Source organism: Callithrix jacchus, chromosome X (genome assembly GCF_049354715.1).
Source record: "Callithrix jacchus isolate 240 chromosome X, calJac240_pri, whole genome shotgun sequence".
Lineage (NCBI taxonomy): Eukaryota > Metazoa > Chordata > Mammalia > Primates > Cebidae > Callithrix > Callithrix jacchus.
Window position 1 is genome coordinate 108,096,337 of NC_133524.1, and position 12,590 is coordinate 108,108,926.

The following is a 12,590-nucleotide window of genomic DNA, read 5'->3' on the forward strand; positions in this document are numbered from 1 at the left end:
TCTTCTTGAGGTGCTGTGCAGAGTAGAAACTTACTGCCATAATTGTTGACCTGAGCAAAGAACCCATTGCAGGATAATATTGCAGAATATAATCATATTTCAGTAATGCTGTGTATTTGGTTAAGTCGAGTTTGTTTTATTTTTGAAGTATGTGGAGGGATCTTTTGAGAAATACCTGGAACGGCTGGGAAATCCCAAGGTAAGATCAAATATGGGGGTTTAATCTTTCAGAGTTATTTGGAATAGTAATGTAAATTTATTCATTCAGCTGTATCATTTTAGCCAGACACCAAGCTTTTTCTTTCATAGCCAGCTGTGTTGAATCCAATATTTCTTGCATAAGTTTAGAGGCTGGCAATTGACCTATTGTTTGGTGTTGAATATTGATGATTGTATATTAACAGTCCCATCAACCATAGACTAGCAAAAAAGTATACCCTACTTGGAAACAGGACAAGCTTAAGCCTTTTCACTTTAATGGGGGAGGAGGGTGGTAATTAATTTTACCAAGAGGTCATTCTTTTTATTAGACAATTCCCCTGATTTGTAGTTGTCTTCCTTTTATGTGGGACTAAAATTCATATATACATACTTTATTTAGAAATAATTTTTATGTGATAAAGTTAATTCCATAGTTCTGGACTTAAAACACATTTACTAAATCCCTGCTCCCTTTTAATACTGCCTTTTTATCCATTTTTGTATTTTTAAAATCTCTCATATTACCTGTCCTTATTACTTAATGGCTGTCTAAGTAGGGCTTTAGGTCCTCTTTTTCAGGACAAGTTTATGTTAATGAGTAGCTATCACAGTATTCCAAGCCTCAAAACAGGTTATAGTGTGTTCTACAAATTCTTCATCTAAAGCAGTGCTAAGCAGCTAAAAAATTGTTGAACTTTAAAAAAAAAAAAAAAACTACCTCCTAGCTACAGACTGTTTTTTAAAACTTTATGTACTATTTATGTTTAGGAAAGTGCTGGCCAGCTGGAAATAAGAGCACTTTCTCTAATTTATAAGTAAGTTATATCCTCGTTCTTTGAGAGTGGATGTGTGCATGCATGTATGTATAAGATCTCAATTAAAGGTGTCTCAGGATTGTGGAGATTTAAGATTTGATGCATTGATATATGGAATGAAGAAGTCTAAGCTAAGAAAGAGTGTTAAAATATTTTAAATGGTTTAAAAGTCAAAAGAATGTTTCATGGCATGGAAAAATATAAAATTCAAATTGTAGTGTCTATAAAGCTTTATTAGAACACAGTGATGCTCATTCACTCATGCATTGTCTGTGGCTGCTTTCATGCTACAAAAGCAAAGTTGAATAAACCATACAGTCTGCAAAAGCTGGAATGCCTATTTAGCCTTTTGCGAAAAAATTGCCAACCCCTGCTTTCAATAAAGAGCACCACCATCCCCCAACTCACAGAGATACATACAATTGATAATTTGTTGTCTTTACCCCTCCTCCTCCCAAATTAAGATATGTTTTTAAAAAAAAAAATCCATAAGACTTCAGGGGTAATTAGTTGTCTACCTTGAATTAATATCATTTAGCCTTTTTGGATTATTTTAAAGCCAAACATTAAACCAGATGTTTATATTATTTTATATGAATAAGGTAGGCAATTTAAAGGCATGTATATATAAGAGATATATACCAAATTATGTCTTGCCACTTACCTTTGTTTTCCCCATGTAGTCGGGATTTCATTCTTTATCGCTTTCCTGGAAAACCTCCAACTTATGTCACAGATAATGGCTATGAAGACAAGGTAAGAAGATGAGTGAATGTTGACTTATATAAAAGAAGTTGAATGATGCTTCTGGGTTGCCAGGATATTAAGAAATCATTTTTAACCTAATTAATGAAAATCATAGTCTGAATGACAAGATTCTCTGTCACTAGCCTTTTCCTCTCTAGTCAGTTATTCTCAGTGTTATCCCTCTAAACAGATCTGATTGTCACTTCTCTGTGATAGGAAAAAAGCCACCCAAAACCCTAATAGGCTCCTCAGTGACTAAAAAAGGATCAGGTTCAAACTTCAAAGTTAGGCATTCAGCATCCTGAAAGGTCCCAAACCAGCTTCATTGTCTTCCATCTTTATGCTGTGCTTCCAGATATTCTGCCTTTCATACTTTGTGTCTTTGTATTTATAACTTTGCCAAAGCCCCTCGAGTCATTTTCTCCCTTTGTGATCCCTTAGCAGCTCCCAAGTAATTATAGTATTTATTATATTGTATTTGTTTTTATATGTACTTCTTTCATTATCTGAAAGTTTCTTGAGGGAAGTGACAGTGTCTACTGCCTGGTAAAGTACTTGGTTGTTGAAAATACTCAGCAGACAAATTGTTTTCACCATACAGCTTCTCCTCCAAAAAGTTTATAAAAGAAAAGCCCTTTATCCTGATTATTTGATTAGTGAAATATAGACTACACAGTGTTTGAGTTTTTTAAGCCTTATTTCACAACATGGAACACAATTTAGACAACATTTTAATGATGACAAGACAATACTAGACATCAGGAGAACTGTTAGGATGCTGTTATGATAATTGAGGGGGAATAACTGAACTAAGGAGAAGTAGCATTAGGAATAGAAAAGACTGAGTGGGAGATAACTTAGAGGATAAGTATAAATGGGGTACATTAATTATCTCTTTTCTGAGCTTTGGGGACACCAAAATGAATACAGTGAAATCTTTGCCCTCTAAGAGCTTAAGGGGCAATCAAGACAGACCTGGAAAGGTTTAATTACAATAAAATATTAAGTTTTATAATAAAAACATTGTACTAAAAGCATGAAGGAACAAACCCTTCTTTCTGCTTGAGGGAGTTGAGAAAGCTTCATAATGGTAGTGACATTTAAGTGGGGTATAAAAGAGTCCATCAAGTATGAAGAGCAGTCTATTCAGAGGAAACACTATATACAGGGGCATGGAAGTAAGAGACCCTTTGGGACTTAAGTAGTTGGGTGTGAGGAGGGTGATGCTGGAAAGATAGGCCAGAGTTACATAAGAAGAGGTAGAGCAGGCCATGCCAAATGACTTGTTTTTTCGTTGTACAGAATAGTCAATTAAAACTTTTCCCAACATTTTATGTTCAAACATACAGAAAAGTTAAAAGAATTTTACAGTGAGCATCCATATACCTACCCACACCTAGAGTCTGCTGTTAACATCTTAGTATTATCACATATCTATTCCTCAATCCATTCAGCAGTTCACTTTTCTTTTTTGAAGTAGTTTAAAGTAAATTTCAGACACCAGCACACTTGACCCTAATCACTAATGGGAACTTTTTAGGCGAAAGTGTGACATAATCTGAATTGTTTGAAGAAGAGTGTTAGCTTTTGTATCTAAACAGTTGTACACAAAATTGCTTGAGATGAAATTTGAATCTTTACCAGGGATCTTTAAACTTTTAGATCAGTTTTTTTCCACCAACATTGTATTCTGAAATTTTTCATACAGAGTTTAAAGACTCATGTAGTGAACATCCATATATCTCCCACTTAGTTTCTACGATTATACAATTCCACTTTTAAATGTCTTGTATATCTTACAGAGAAATTAATTAGCTAATCTAGGGGAACATTACCTATTGGGAACCATGAGAATACAAAAATGTCAGACCTTTTAAGTGTGTACAACCAACAAATATCCACATGTGTATACAGAGCTAAAACTTAGCAGCACTTGGGTATTTGCATATATAGGATAATGCCTATATATGTCTGATTTGGGAATTTATAAATAGGGAGGCATCGCTTGTATTGAAATATAAGTATGGAAAAGCCAGTGCTTTTATTTTGTGATACTTTGCTTTACCTAAAACTTTGCTGCTTTATCTCAGTTCACACTCTTAAGATTGGCATCAGGATTGAGTTTTTATAAATGAGGCCGGGTGTCGTGGGTCACGCCTGTAATCCTGGCATAAGCAGGCGAATCACGTGAGGTCAGGAGTTTGAGACCAACCCAGCCAATATGGTGAAACTCTGTCTCTACTAAAAATATAGAAACTAGCCAAACGTGAGGCACATGCCTGTAATCCCAGCTCCTCGGAAGGCTGAAGCTGGAGAATCGCTTGAGCCCGAGAGGCAGAGGTTGCAGTGAGCTGAGATTGTACCACTGCACTCCAACCTGAGTGACAGAGCAACTCCATCTCAAAAACAAATAATTAAATAAATAAAATGACTTTATTATAGGTAGTGAACATTATTAATGAGCCTTCTAAAATATTTTAGAACCAACTTTCATAGAAATAAATGCATAATATTCACTTTGGTGTCTTTTACCTTCTGTGTTGACTTAACTCTTCATTCTACGTAGTTATCTTCAGTTTCTTAAGTGTATTCAGTATTAAAATGAATGCTACTGAAATCAAGCCCTCTTCACTCAGCTGACTTTATCTAGATAGAATTACATACTTAATATTAAAAACAAAATAAAAAGTTTGAAAATGTAGACTAAGAAAGTCCACATTCATCTTCTTCAGTCTTACACACTTCAAAGTAACAAACTATTAAATATTGGTGATTATATTTCTGTATCATTCTCTTTGTGTTTGTCTTTTAAGTATAGATGGACTCATATTTAACATTTTTACTTGTTCTTTTTAAATATCCTTCTCAGTAATATAGATCTACCCCATTTTTTCACTAGTTTACTGTCATTAATTATATCCCACCTGCCCACTCCCAAACCACCCACAAGTATGTATGAGAGAATTATTATTTCACATTGGAATACCACCAGAAACATAAAAGCCACCATGCCTTGTTTTGCCTCTTCCAGGCAAAATGGATCTTGTTGTCACCTGAATAGAGAAATTATATGGTTGTCTGTTTTCTTTCTGTAAGAACTGCTTATTCATCAGTTCTGGTTAACTGGATTCCTTTACTTCTTAACAACTGCTTCTTAACAACTTACAACTTAAGTTGTAAGTTTCTCCCTCCATAACTGCCTCCAGTTATTAACATTTCTTAGAGTTAGTAAGTGTGATTTCCAAAAAGACAAGTGAAGAATAATAGACATGGGATTAAATAACTTGATATTTAGGAGAAGTTAGCCCAGGGAAGAGTAGGAAGACAGAAAAAAAAAGAATGCTTAGGATAATTGTTTCTGCCAAGGAGGCTTGGTGGCAGCATCTTTTCACAGATTGCAGAATCGTCTTGAGTAACTCAGTTTGCGATACCTTCAAAATGGAAGAACCTTAATTACTAGGGATCATATCCCTTATATAAAACAGAATTTTTGTTTTTTTATTAAGAGAGAGGAATCTCACTCTGTCACCTAGGCTAGAGTACGGTGGCTCTTCACAGGTGAGGTCATAGCACACTACAGCTTCAAACTCCTGGGTTCATGTGACTCTCCTGCCATAGTAGTTGAGACTACTGGCCCACGTTACCCAACATGGCTAAGACAGATTTTTTTTTTTTTTTTTTTTAGCAAAGACTCAGAAAACTTTGGAACAGTTGCATAAACAAATTTCATCACATGCGACATTTCGACTGAACAAATTTTGCTTAACAAGCATGACCTTTGAATTGGGGAAAAAAAAAACCTTAGGAATTCAAGGAATCAGCTAAGACCTTAAACTCTCATTTTTGTAGCCTGAGATGTGCCTTAATTCATTGAGGAAGTCTCTCTAGCAGTATTGATGCTATATAGTGTATTGATATATTGCTATTAAGTTAAATGGATAACTTAAAATAATTGAATAATATTCCTTTCCTCCCTTAGTCTGAGTTTAGAGTATTTGAGTATTTGACCTAATTTCTCCAGTCATTCTTAGAAGTTAGCTAAGTCTTTTGGCATCTGTTAGTCTTTCTGTTATGTTCAGTAACTCAATTTCTAAGTGTTCATTTTTTTATTTTGCAAATTCGTAAATCAGGACTTTTTTGGTATACTAAAGTAATGTGATTGAGGCTCACAGTGTAACCTTAGTAGTGATTTTAATTTTGGCATTTAAAAGTCACTGCCAAGAAAATCTCTATGAGATACAGGTTGTATTTCCTTATATTTAGATTTTAAAAATCACTTTTAAAAAAATAAATTCGGTTAGTTATCAATCGCTGCCTACTGACTCAATTTCAACTTATTTATCATCTTAATTTCATGGTTTTAAGATGTATAACATTCACTTAATTATTCTGTGTGTTTTTCTTTAGATTCTACTCTGCTATTCAAGTAGTGGTCACTATGATTCTGTGTACTCAAAACAATTTCAGTCAAGTGCAGCTGTTTGTCAGGGTATGTGAAGGCGTTATAAATTTTGGGTGTGATTTCAGATGACTTGTCACTCTTTAATTTCAGGGACCCACCATGAATAGCCCCCTTTAAAGACTTGTTGGTACCTATTAAATTTGCACATAGGATTATGACTGTTTTCATGTAGTTAATATAAATCTTATTTTGACAATTGGAATTTTGGCCATTTTTCCTTCAGCTGTATTATACGAAATTCTCTATAAAGATGTATTTGTTGTGGATGAAGAAGAGTTGAAAACTGCAATTAAATTGTTTCGAAGTGGTTCTAAGAAGAACAGAAATAATGCTGTGACTGGGAGTGAGGATGCCAATACTGTCTACAAGAGTTCAAATCAGAATAGGTAATAAAGGGAAAGGGATATCATCATAATTATGTTTTGTACTTCTGTGTATAATCATTTGAAAGTAGAAGGGGCCTGGCAAACTTGTGAGTTAGATTACATAATCACACATACACATATATTAAGGATATATATTTTTGATGGGGGGAGAGTTTTGCCAAAACAGATGTATTGTGAGATGCCCAGACTTTGGGGGTTTTGTTCAAGTCGTTTTGTATTGCTGGAAGAAACTTCAGAACTATCTAATTACATGGTTCTCAAACTTTAGTTGTATAAGAATTAAAGTATTTGTCAGAAAGACATATTCCTGGGCCTACTGTCACAAAATTTGAGGTCAGAATGGGACCAGGAATCTTTTTTAAACAAGTGTGCCTAAGCATTCTGATGTAGGTAGGCTATGGACCATACTTTGAGAAAATGCTGATTCTAAAGTAGCACCATCATTTTCTAGATAACAACTGAGGTTCATTGGTTACTTGACACATTCAGCTAGTAGAAAATCTCTCAGTCTAAGTTTTAGGAGTGTTTGCGTATCTGCCTTTGGTATGCACTGTGAGTACATATTGTGTGCCTCTGAGGAAACAACTATTTAGCAGCTCTAGTTGAACACTTTGGGTTTGAGATAATAAAGTAGATGTCTTATATTTCTTCTGATTCCTAGTTCGGCCTGCAAATTCAGATAGGTTTGGTGCTAGGTAAGTGTCACCTTGTGATTTGTGTCTTGCATTTCTATTTCTTGGATGTTTAAAGCTTCCAAGTGATTTTTTTTTCATGTATGTGTGTGTGACGGGGGTGGGGAGGGTTTTTAAAGCTTATTTGGGACTGCCAGGATTGGCAACCAGGTATTAGGGTAAAGATTGCTTTGTTCTTCACTGATTACTTCTGATTACTTGTCTTAAGGACTTTAGGCTTACGGAAACTACAGTAGTAAGAAGTCAAGGTGTATTAGTTATCTATTGCTGTGTAACACTGCTTCTACAAACTTGGCAGCTTAAAACAGCACACTTTTCTCACAATTTATGTGGATTAGGAATATGGTCATGGCTCAGCTGGATCTTCTGCTGAGTGTCTCATAAGACTAATGAGAATGTTGATCAGGACTGAGTTCTTCTCTGGAGCTTTGACTGAGGAAGGATCCACTTCCCCATTCATGGTACCTGGCAGCATTCGGTTCCTTTGAGCTATAGGACTGAGAGCTTCAAGTTTTTGCTGTCAGTTGGCCAGAAGTAACCCTCAGCTCCTTGCTACATTGCAGTGGTGAACATGGCTGCTTGCTTTCTTATAGTTAGCAGAGGAGAGACCGGTAAAATGGATGAGGCAGGGATCATAGGGATAACCTTATGAGTGTGTCCTCACAGGAGTTGTAAAATATAGGAGGTAATCTGCTAAATATGTTGTAGCACATACTTATAAAAAGGAACCATAAATGCAAATGTTGGGATGAGAAAGCATTGGCCTCATTTTTGGAACTGAATTAATTTACCACTAGGTGGTGGTGTAGTTGTTAGGCTTAAGATAAGAAACTACTACATTTATAAAAAGCTCTTTGCTTTACATCTTTTGAATTAGGATGGAAGAGTGGGGTGCTTGCTGCAATGCTGAAAATATACCAGAGGGCTACAATAAAGGAACAGAAGAAACCAAGGTTTGATATTTTCTAAGGCAAAGAATTTTCATTCTCTTGGCTTGCAGCATCATGACTTAAACTAGTTAAAGTCAGATAGTATATTCTAATTATATGGGTTGAGGGACGAGTTGGTCATTTTCTTTTGTGAAAGTGTTACCTATCTTTAAACTTAAATGTGTGCTTAATGTTATTTGAATTCTTATTCTTACGGAATTTTGGATTTCTCAGAAGAAACTGAACACTTCAGAAATTTCAGGAGCAATATGCTTTTAAGCTAAATATTACAAACCCGATATTTAATTTGTAATTAGTCTTCCGATGCTAAGGATTTTTTCATGAAGAAATTCAATGCCTATCTTTATTTTGTTCAAACGAGGTGATAATCATAGTTTAAAGTGGGAGAAACAGGAGAAATTTTACCATTCCTATGAGACTAAAATCAAATAGGCCTTCAGTTTGAGGCTAACTAAACAAGGCAAATACTATTATAGCAATCTCTGTGTATACCTGAGGTGCTTGTAATTTTGGAATAGTATTGAATATAGTGAAATTCTAGGAAAGCAGAAGAAAAGTGGTAGTTTCTTTGGAAATTTTAACAGGATTTGACAAAACGAATTAAACTTCAGATATTTCCAGGGGATTTTAGAGTACAGAAATACTTGTACCTCCATGTGTATATCATGATGATACTTCCTGAATAGCTTTGAATTTTTAATCCTGGTTCGTGTTGCATTGGTTTATATGGGATGTGACCTGAGTTGTTGCCTGCTTTAGACATTATTTCCCTTCTGCCATCTAAAACCTTGAATGTTACTTGCATTTTACTACTGTAGTCTCCTGATTTTTAAAATATATGGCAAAATTTATCATGCAATTTATTTCTTGTTTTAATACAGAACAACATGTACTTTTTTTTTTTTTAAGAAGAAAGAACCTTAATTCTTCCTTCTTCATAGAAGTAAGACTAAGGATTGTGAGTTTGTAGCACGATTATTTTTGTTTTAGTCTCCAGAAAATGCATCAAAGATGCCCTTCCCCTATAAGGTGCTGAAAGCCCTGGATCCAGAAATCTATCGTAATGTAGAGTTTGATGTTTGGTTGGACGGCAGAAAAGGTAATGAAATATCAACAGGATACTTTGAATCTAAGAGACTAATTTTGCAAATTATGTTGAACATCTCTTAAAAGAAATACTGTTATAAAATCAGCCTGGTACTTTTAATCTTACTCCATATATGATTTAAATCCAAAGGAGGGAACACAGCTTTAGAAGTGGCAGGGATCTTTTAGAGTCTGATGTTTGCCTGGGACTTCAACTTTGCAAAGACTATGTGGAGATAATCTTTAGATAGCCTTATGAAACTTTTAATGAGTGGAAAACAGGCTCATCTTAAATTTCATGTGTTACGACCAACTTCTTTGATAAATCAGTAGATTAGGGCTGTGGACTAGTCTAACTCACCAACTGTTTTTGTGTGGTCCATGAGCTAAGAATGGTCTTTAATTCTTAAACACCAGAAAAAATTAAAAGAATAACATATATAACATATTGTGACACATGAAAATTATATAATTCAAATTTCAGTGTTCATGAAATTTTACAGCAGAGTTTGAGTAGTTCTGAGTAGTAGTTATGGCCGAAGAAACTGAAAATATTTACTTTCTGGCTCTTTGCAGAAAAAATTTACCAATCCATGAAATAGGTCATTGTTTCTCTCCTTATAAAATATCTAAAGTGATCAACCTAGGCCTTAAAGTTTTGCCTTCAAGATGAGACTTTAATATTTCACATTCCACTCCTTGAACCCTGAAAAACCTAGCTAATGTCTCTTATAGAGACAATCTAGAATGAGGTTAAGACCTTGGGAAACACAGTATGTTGTTAAAAAAGAAAAGATTGATTTGAAGAAGCTGAATACTGTTATTTTCAAATTGTACCCCTTTAGTGTTTTACTGTCTCAGGTTACAAACTCCCAATTTCCACCTATTTATTTTTTAAAGCACAAAATTATTTTGGAAGGTCTCTTTAAATTGGCTGCAGAAATAACCCATCAAGAATGATAGACTGGCCCTTTGGAACTTTACCCCTATTTTCACTTATAATGGTAGTGCTGTCAAAGGTACTATGGTAAAAGTAAATGAGGAAATTAAATGATATAGGAAACGAAACAGTACGGTTGAGCTTGAATCTTCATTTCTTTTAATAGAACTTCAAAAATCTGATTACATGGAGTATGCTGGGAGACAGTACTATTTGGGAGACAAGTGTCAGGTTAGTTCCTTCTTCAAGAATCAGTAATTTGTTTAAGAATGTGCTTGCAGCCATAATATGAGTTGAGCAAGACTTATTTACAAAGTACTAGAAACTTTTTTTTTGCTTTGTTTGTTTTTCTAAAGAGATAGGGTCTAGCTCTGTTGTCTCTGCTGGAATATAGTGGGATGCTCGTGGCTCATGAATTCCTGGGCTCAAATGATCCTCCTACCTCAGCCTGTCTAGTGGCTGGATCTACAGGCACGTACCATCATGCCAGTCTAATTTCTTTAATTTTTATTTTCTCTTATAGAGACAGGGTCTCCCTGTGTTGCCCAGGCTTGTCTCATTCCTGGCCTCAAGTGATCCCCTCACCTTGGCCTCCCAGTGTTGGGATTACAGGCATGAGCTACCACACCCAGCTGAAAAAAATGTTTTTTTAATGTTTGTGTTACAATTACAAATTTGGTGATTAGATCTAAGGTTCTTTCAGTATGTGCTTCCTCCATGCATCCAGACTGGCAGTGTTGATATGAATAACTTTAAAAAGTAGACACTGAACTCCATTTGGAAAAAAGTGGTATTTTGTTTGGCAGTAGCCATATCTGTCACTAGCCTTGAGACTAGATGTATTCTCTTTACAGGTTTGCTTGGAATCAGATGGAAGATATTATAATGCTCATATCCAGGAAGTTGGAAATGAGAACAATTCAGTAACAGTTTTCATTGAAGAACTGGCCGAAAGGTAGGAATATTATAATTTGAATTACTAAAATCTTTGGTTCCTGTTTCCATTTTGTAATATTAAATAGAGAATTACCAGGATGCTAGTAAGATAATCAGAATTTTATCTGGTATTGGCCTAGGGTGACTTACCTTGAATTATAAAAGCATGTGCTGAAGTATGAAATCTCAATATAGGTATTAGATATGTATAAAAGTTTTCAAATCTTAGGCACTAGCCTACTTATTAGAAATACTAAGTACAATAGAATTCTGAAACAAAACTGTTCATAGTAATTGGAAAGTTGGATTACTAACTGAGCCTCTGCCAGTATAGAGATAAGCTAATCTAGTCTTTCTCAAACTTTACCATGCACCAGAATTACCGGGTGGGCTTGTGAAAACACAAATTAGTGAGCCCAGTCTCTAAAGTTTCTGATGCAGTAAGTCTGAGGTGGGACCCAAGACTTTTAATTTTGAACAAGTTTGCAGGTGATGCTAATGCTGCTGGTTTACTTTGAGAATCATGAATAAGGCTATGCTGCCCTAACAACCAAAACATCTCAGCAGCTTAAAACAATAATGTCCTTTCTCCTTCATTTAGCATGTCCATAGTGGATCAGCAGATGGGATCCGGTCTAACAGAGATTGGATTTTAACATGTGCTTCCACGGTCATAGTCAGGGAATAAAATGAAAACATAACAAACCATTTTCTGGATCTTAAAATGTCTCATATTTTATTGACCAGAGTGGTTTACATTGCCAAGCCTCATGTCAATGGGGTAGGGGAATATAATTCTCCCAGGAGGTACAGCAAATATGTGTGAACTAATATAGTCTACCAGTCTTTCTTCTGAAATGTGATCGGTACTAGAAACAGCAGTGAAATTGTAAAAACTACTCTTAGGTTTTCTAACCTAAAAAAAGGGGAAGCTGTTGTCAACCAGCTTTTAATAGAATACACTTGAAGTATAAGGGGTGGGATACATATTTTGAATGAGAGTTAAGTCTGTGTTGCAATATCTTCATGGTGATACCTTTAACTTTTAAGGCACATTGTTCCACTGGCTAACTTAAAACCAGTTACCCAAGTGATGCCTTTTTCTGCCTGGAATGCTGTGCCCAGTCGTAAAGGAAGAGGTTACCAGAAAATGCCTGGGGGATATATCCCAGAAATAGGTTTGTATGCTAAAGCGTTTTTTTTCCCCCTTCATGCACTCCCTTTAACTTACCTACATTGTACTATTTTTTAAAGGTATGTAATATGTCTTGTTGTAGGGTAGATTTTCTCAATTTCAGCACTACTGAAAATGGAATGGATACTACTTCATCGTTGGGGGGCTGTCCTGTCCCTTGTAGGATGCTTCATAGCATCT

The 12,590-nt window shown here is 35.3% G+C and overlaps 1 protein-coding gene across 1 annotated transcript in view; it reads left to right on the forward strand.

The window, feature by feature from the left end:
• Window positions 1-12,590, forward strand: part of ALG13 (ALG13 UDP-N-acetylglucosaminyltransferase subunit) — a 75,549-nt gene that overhangs the window by 27,650 nt on the left and 35,309 nt on the right. Inside the window, 10 exon segments of the mRNA XM_003735803.6 lie at window positions 149-199; window positions 970-1,016; window positions 1,700-1,772; window positions 6,171-6,252; window positions 6,449-6,611; window positions 8,181-8,256; window positions 9,244-9,352; window positions 10,446-10,510; window positions 11,134-11,234; window positions 12,266-12,393. Coding sequence (XP_003735851.3) covers window positions 149-199; window positions 970-1,016; window positions 1,700-1,772; window positions 6,171-6,252; window positions 6,449-6,611; window positions 8,181-8,256; window positions 9,244-9,352; window positions 10,446-10,510; window positions 11,134-11,234; window positions 12,266-12,393 — 895 coding nt within the window.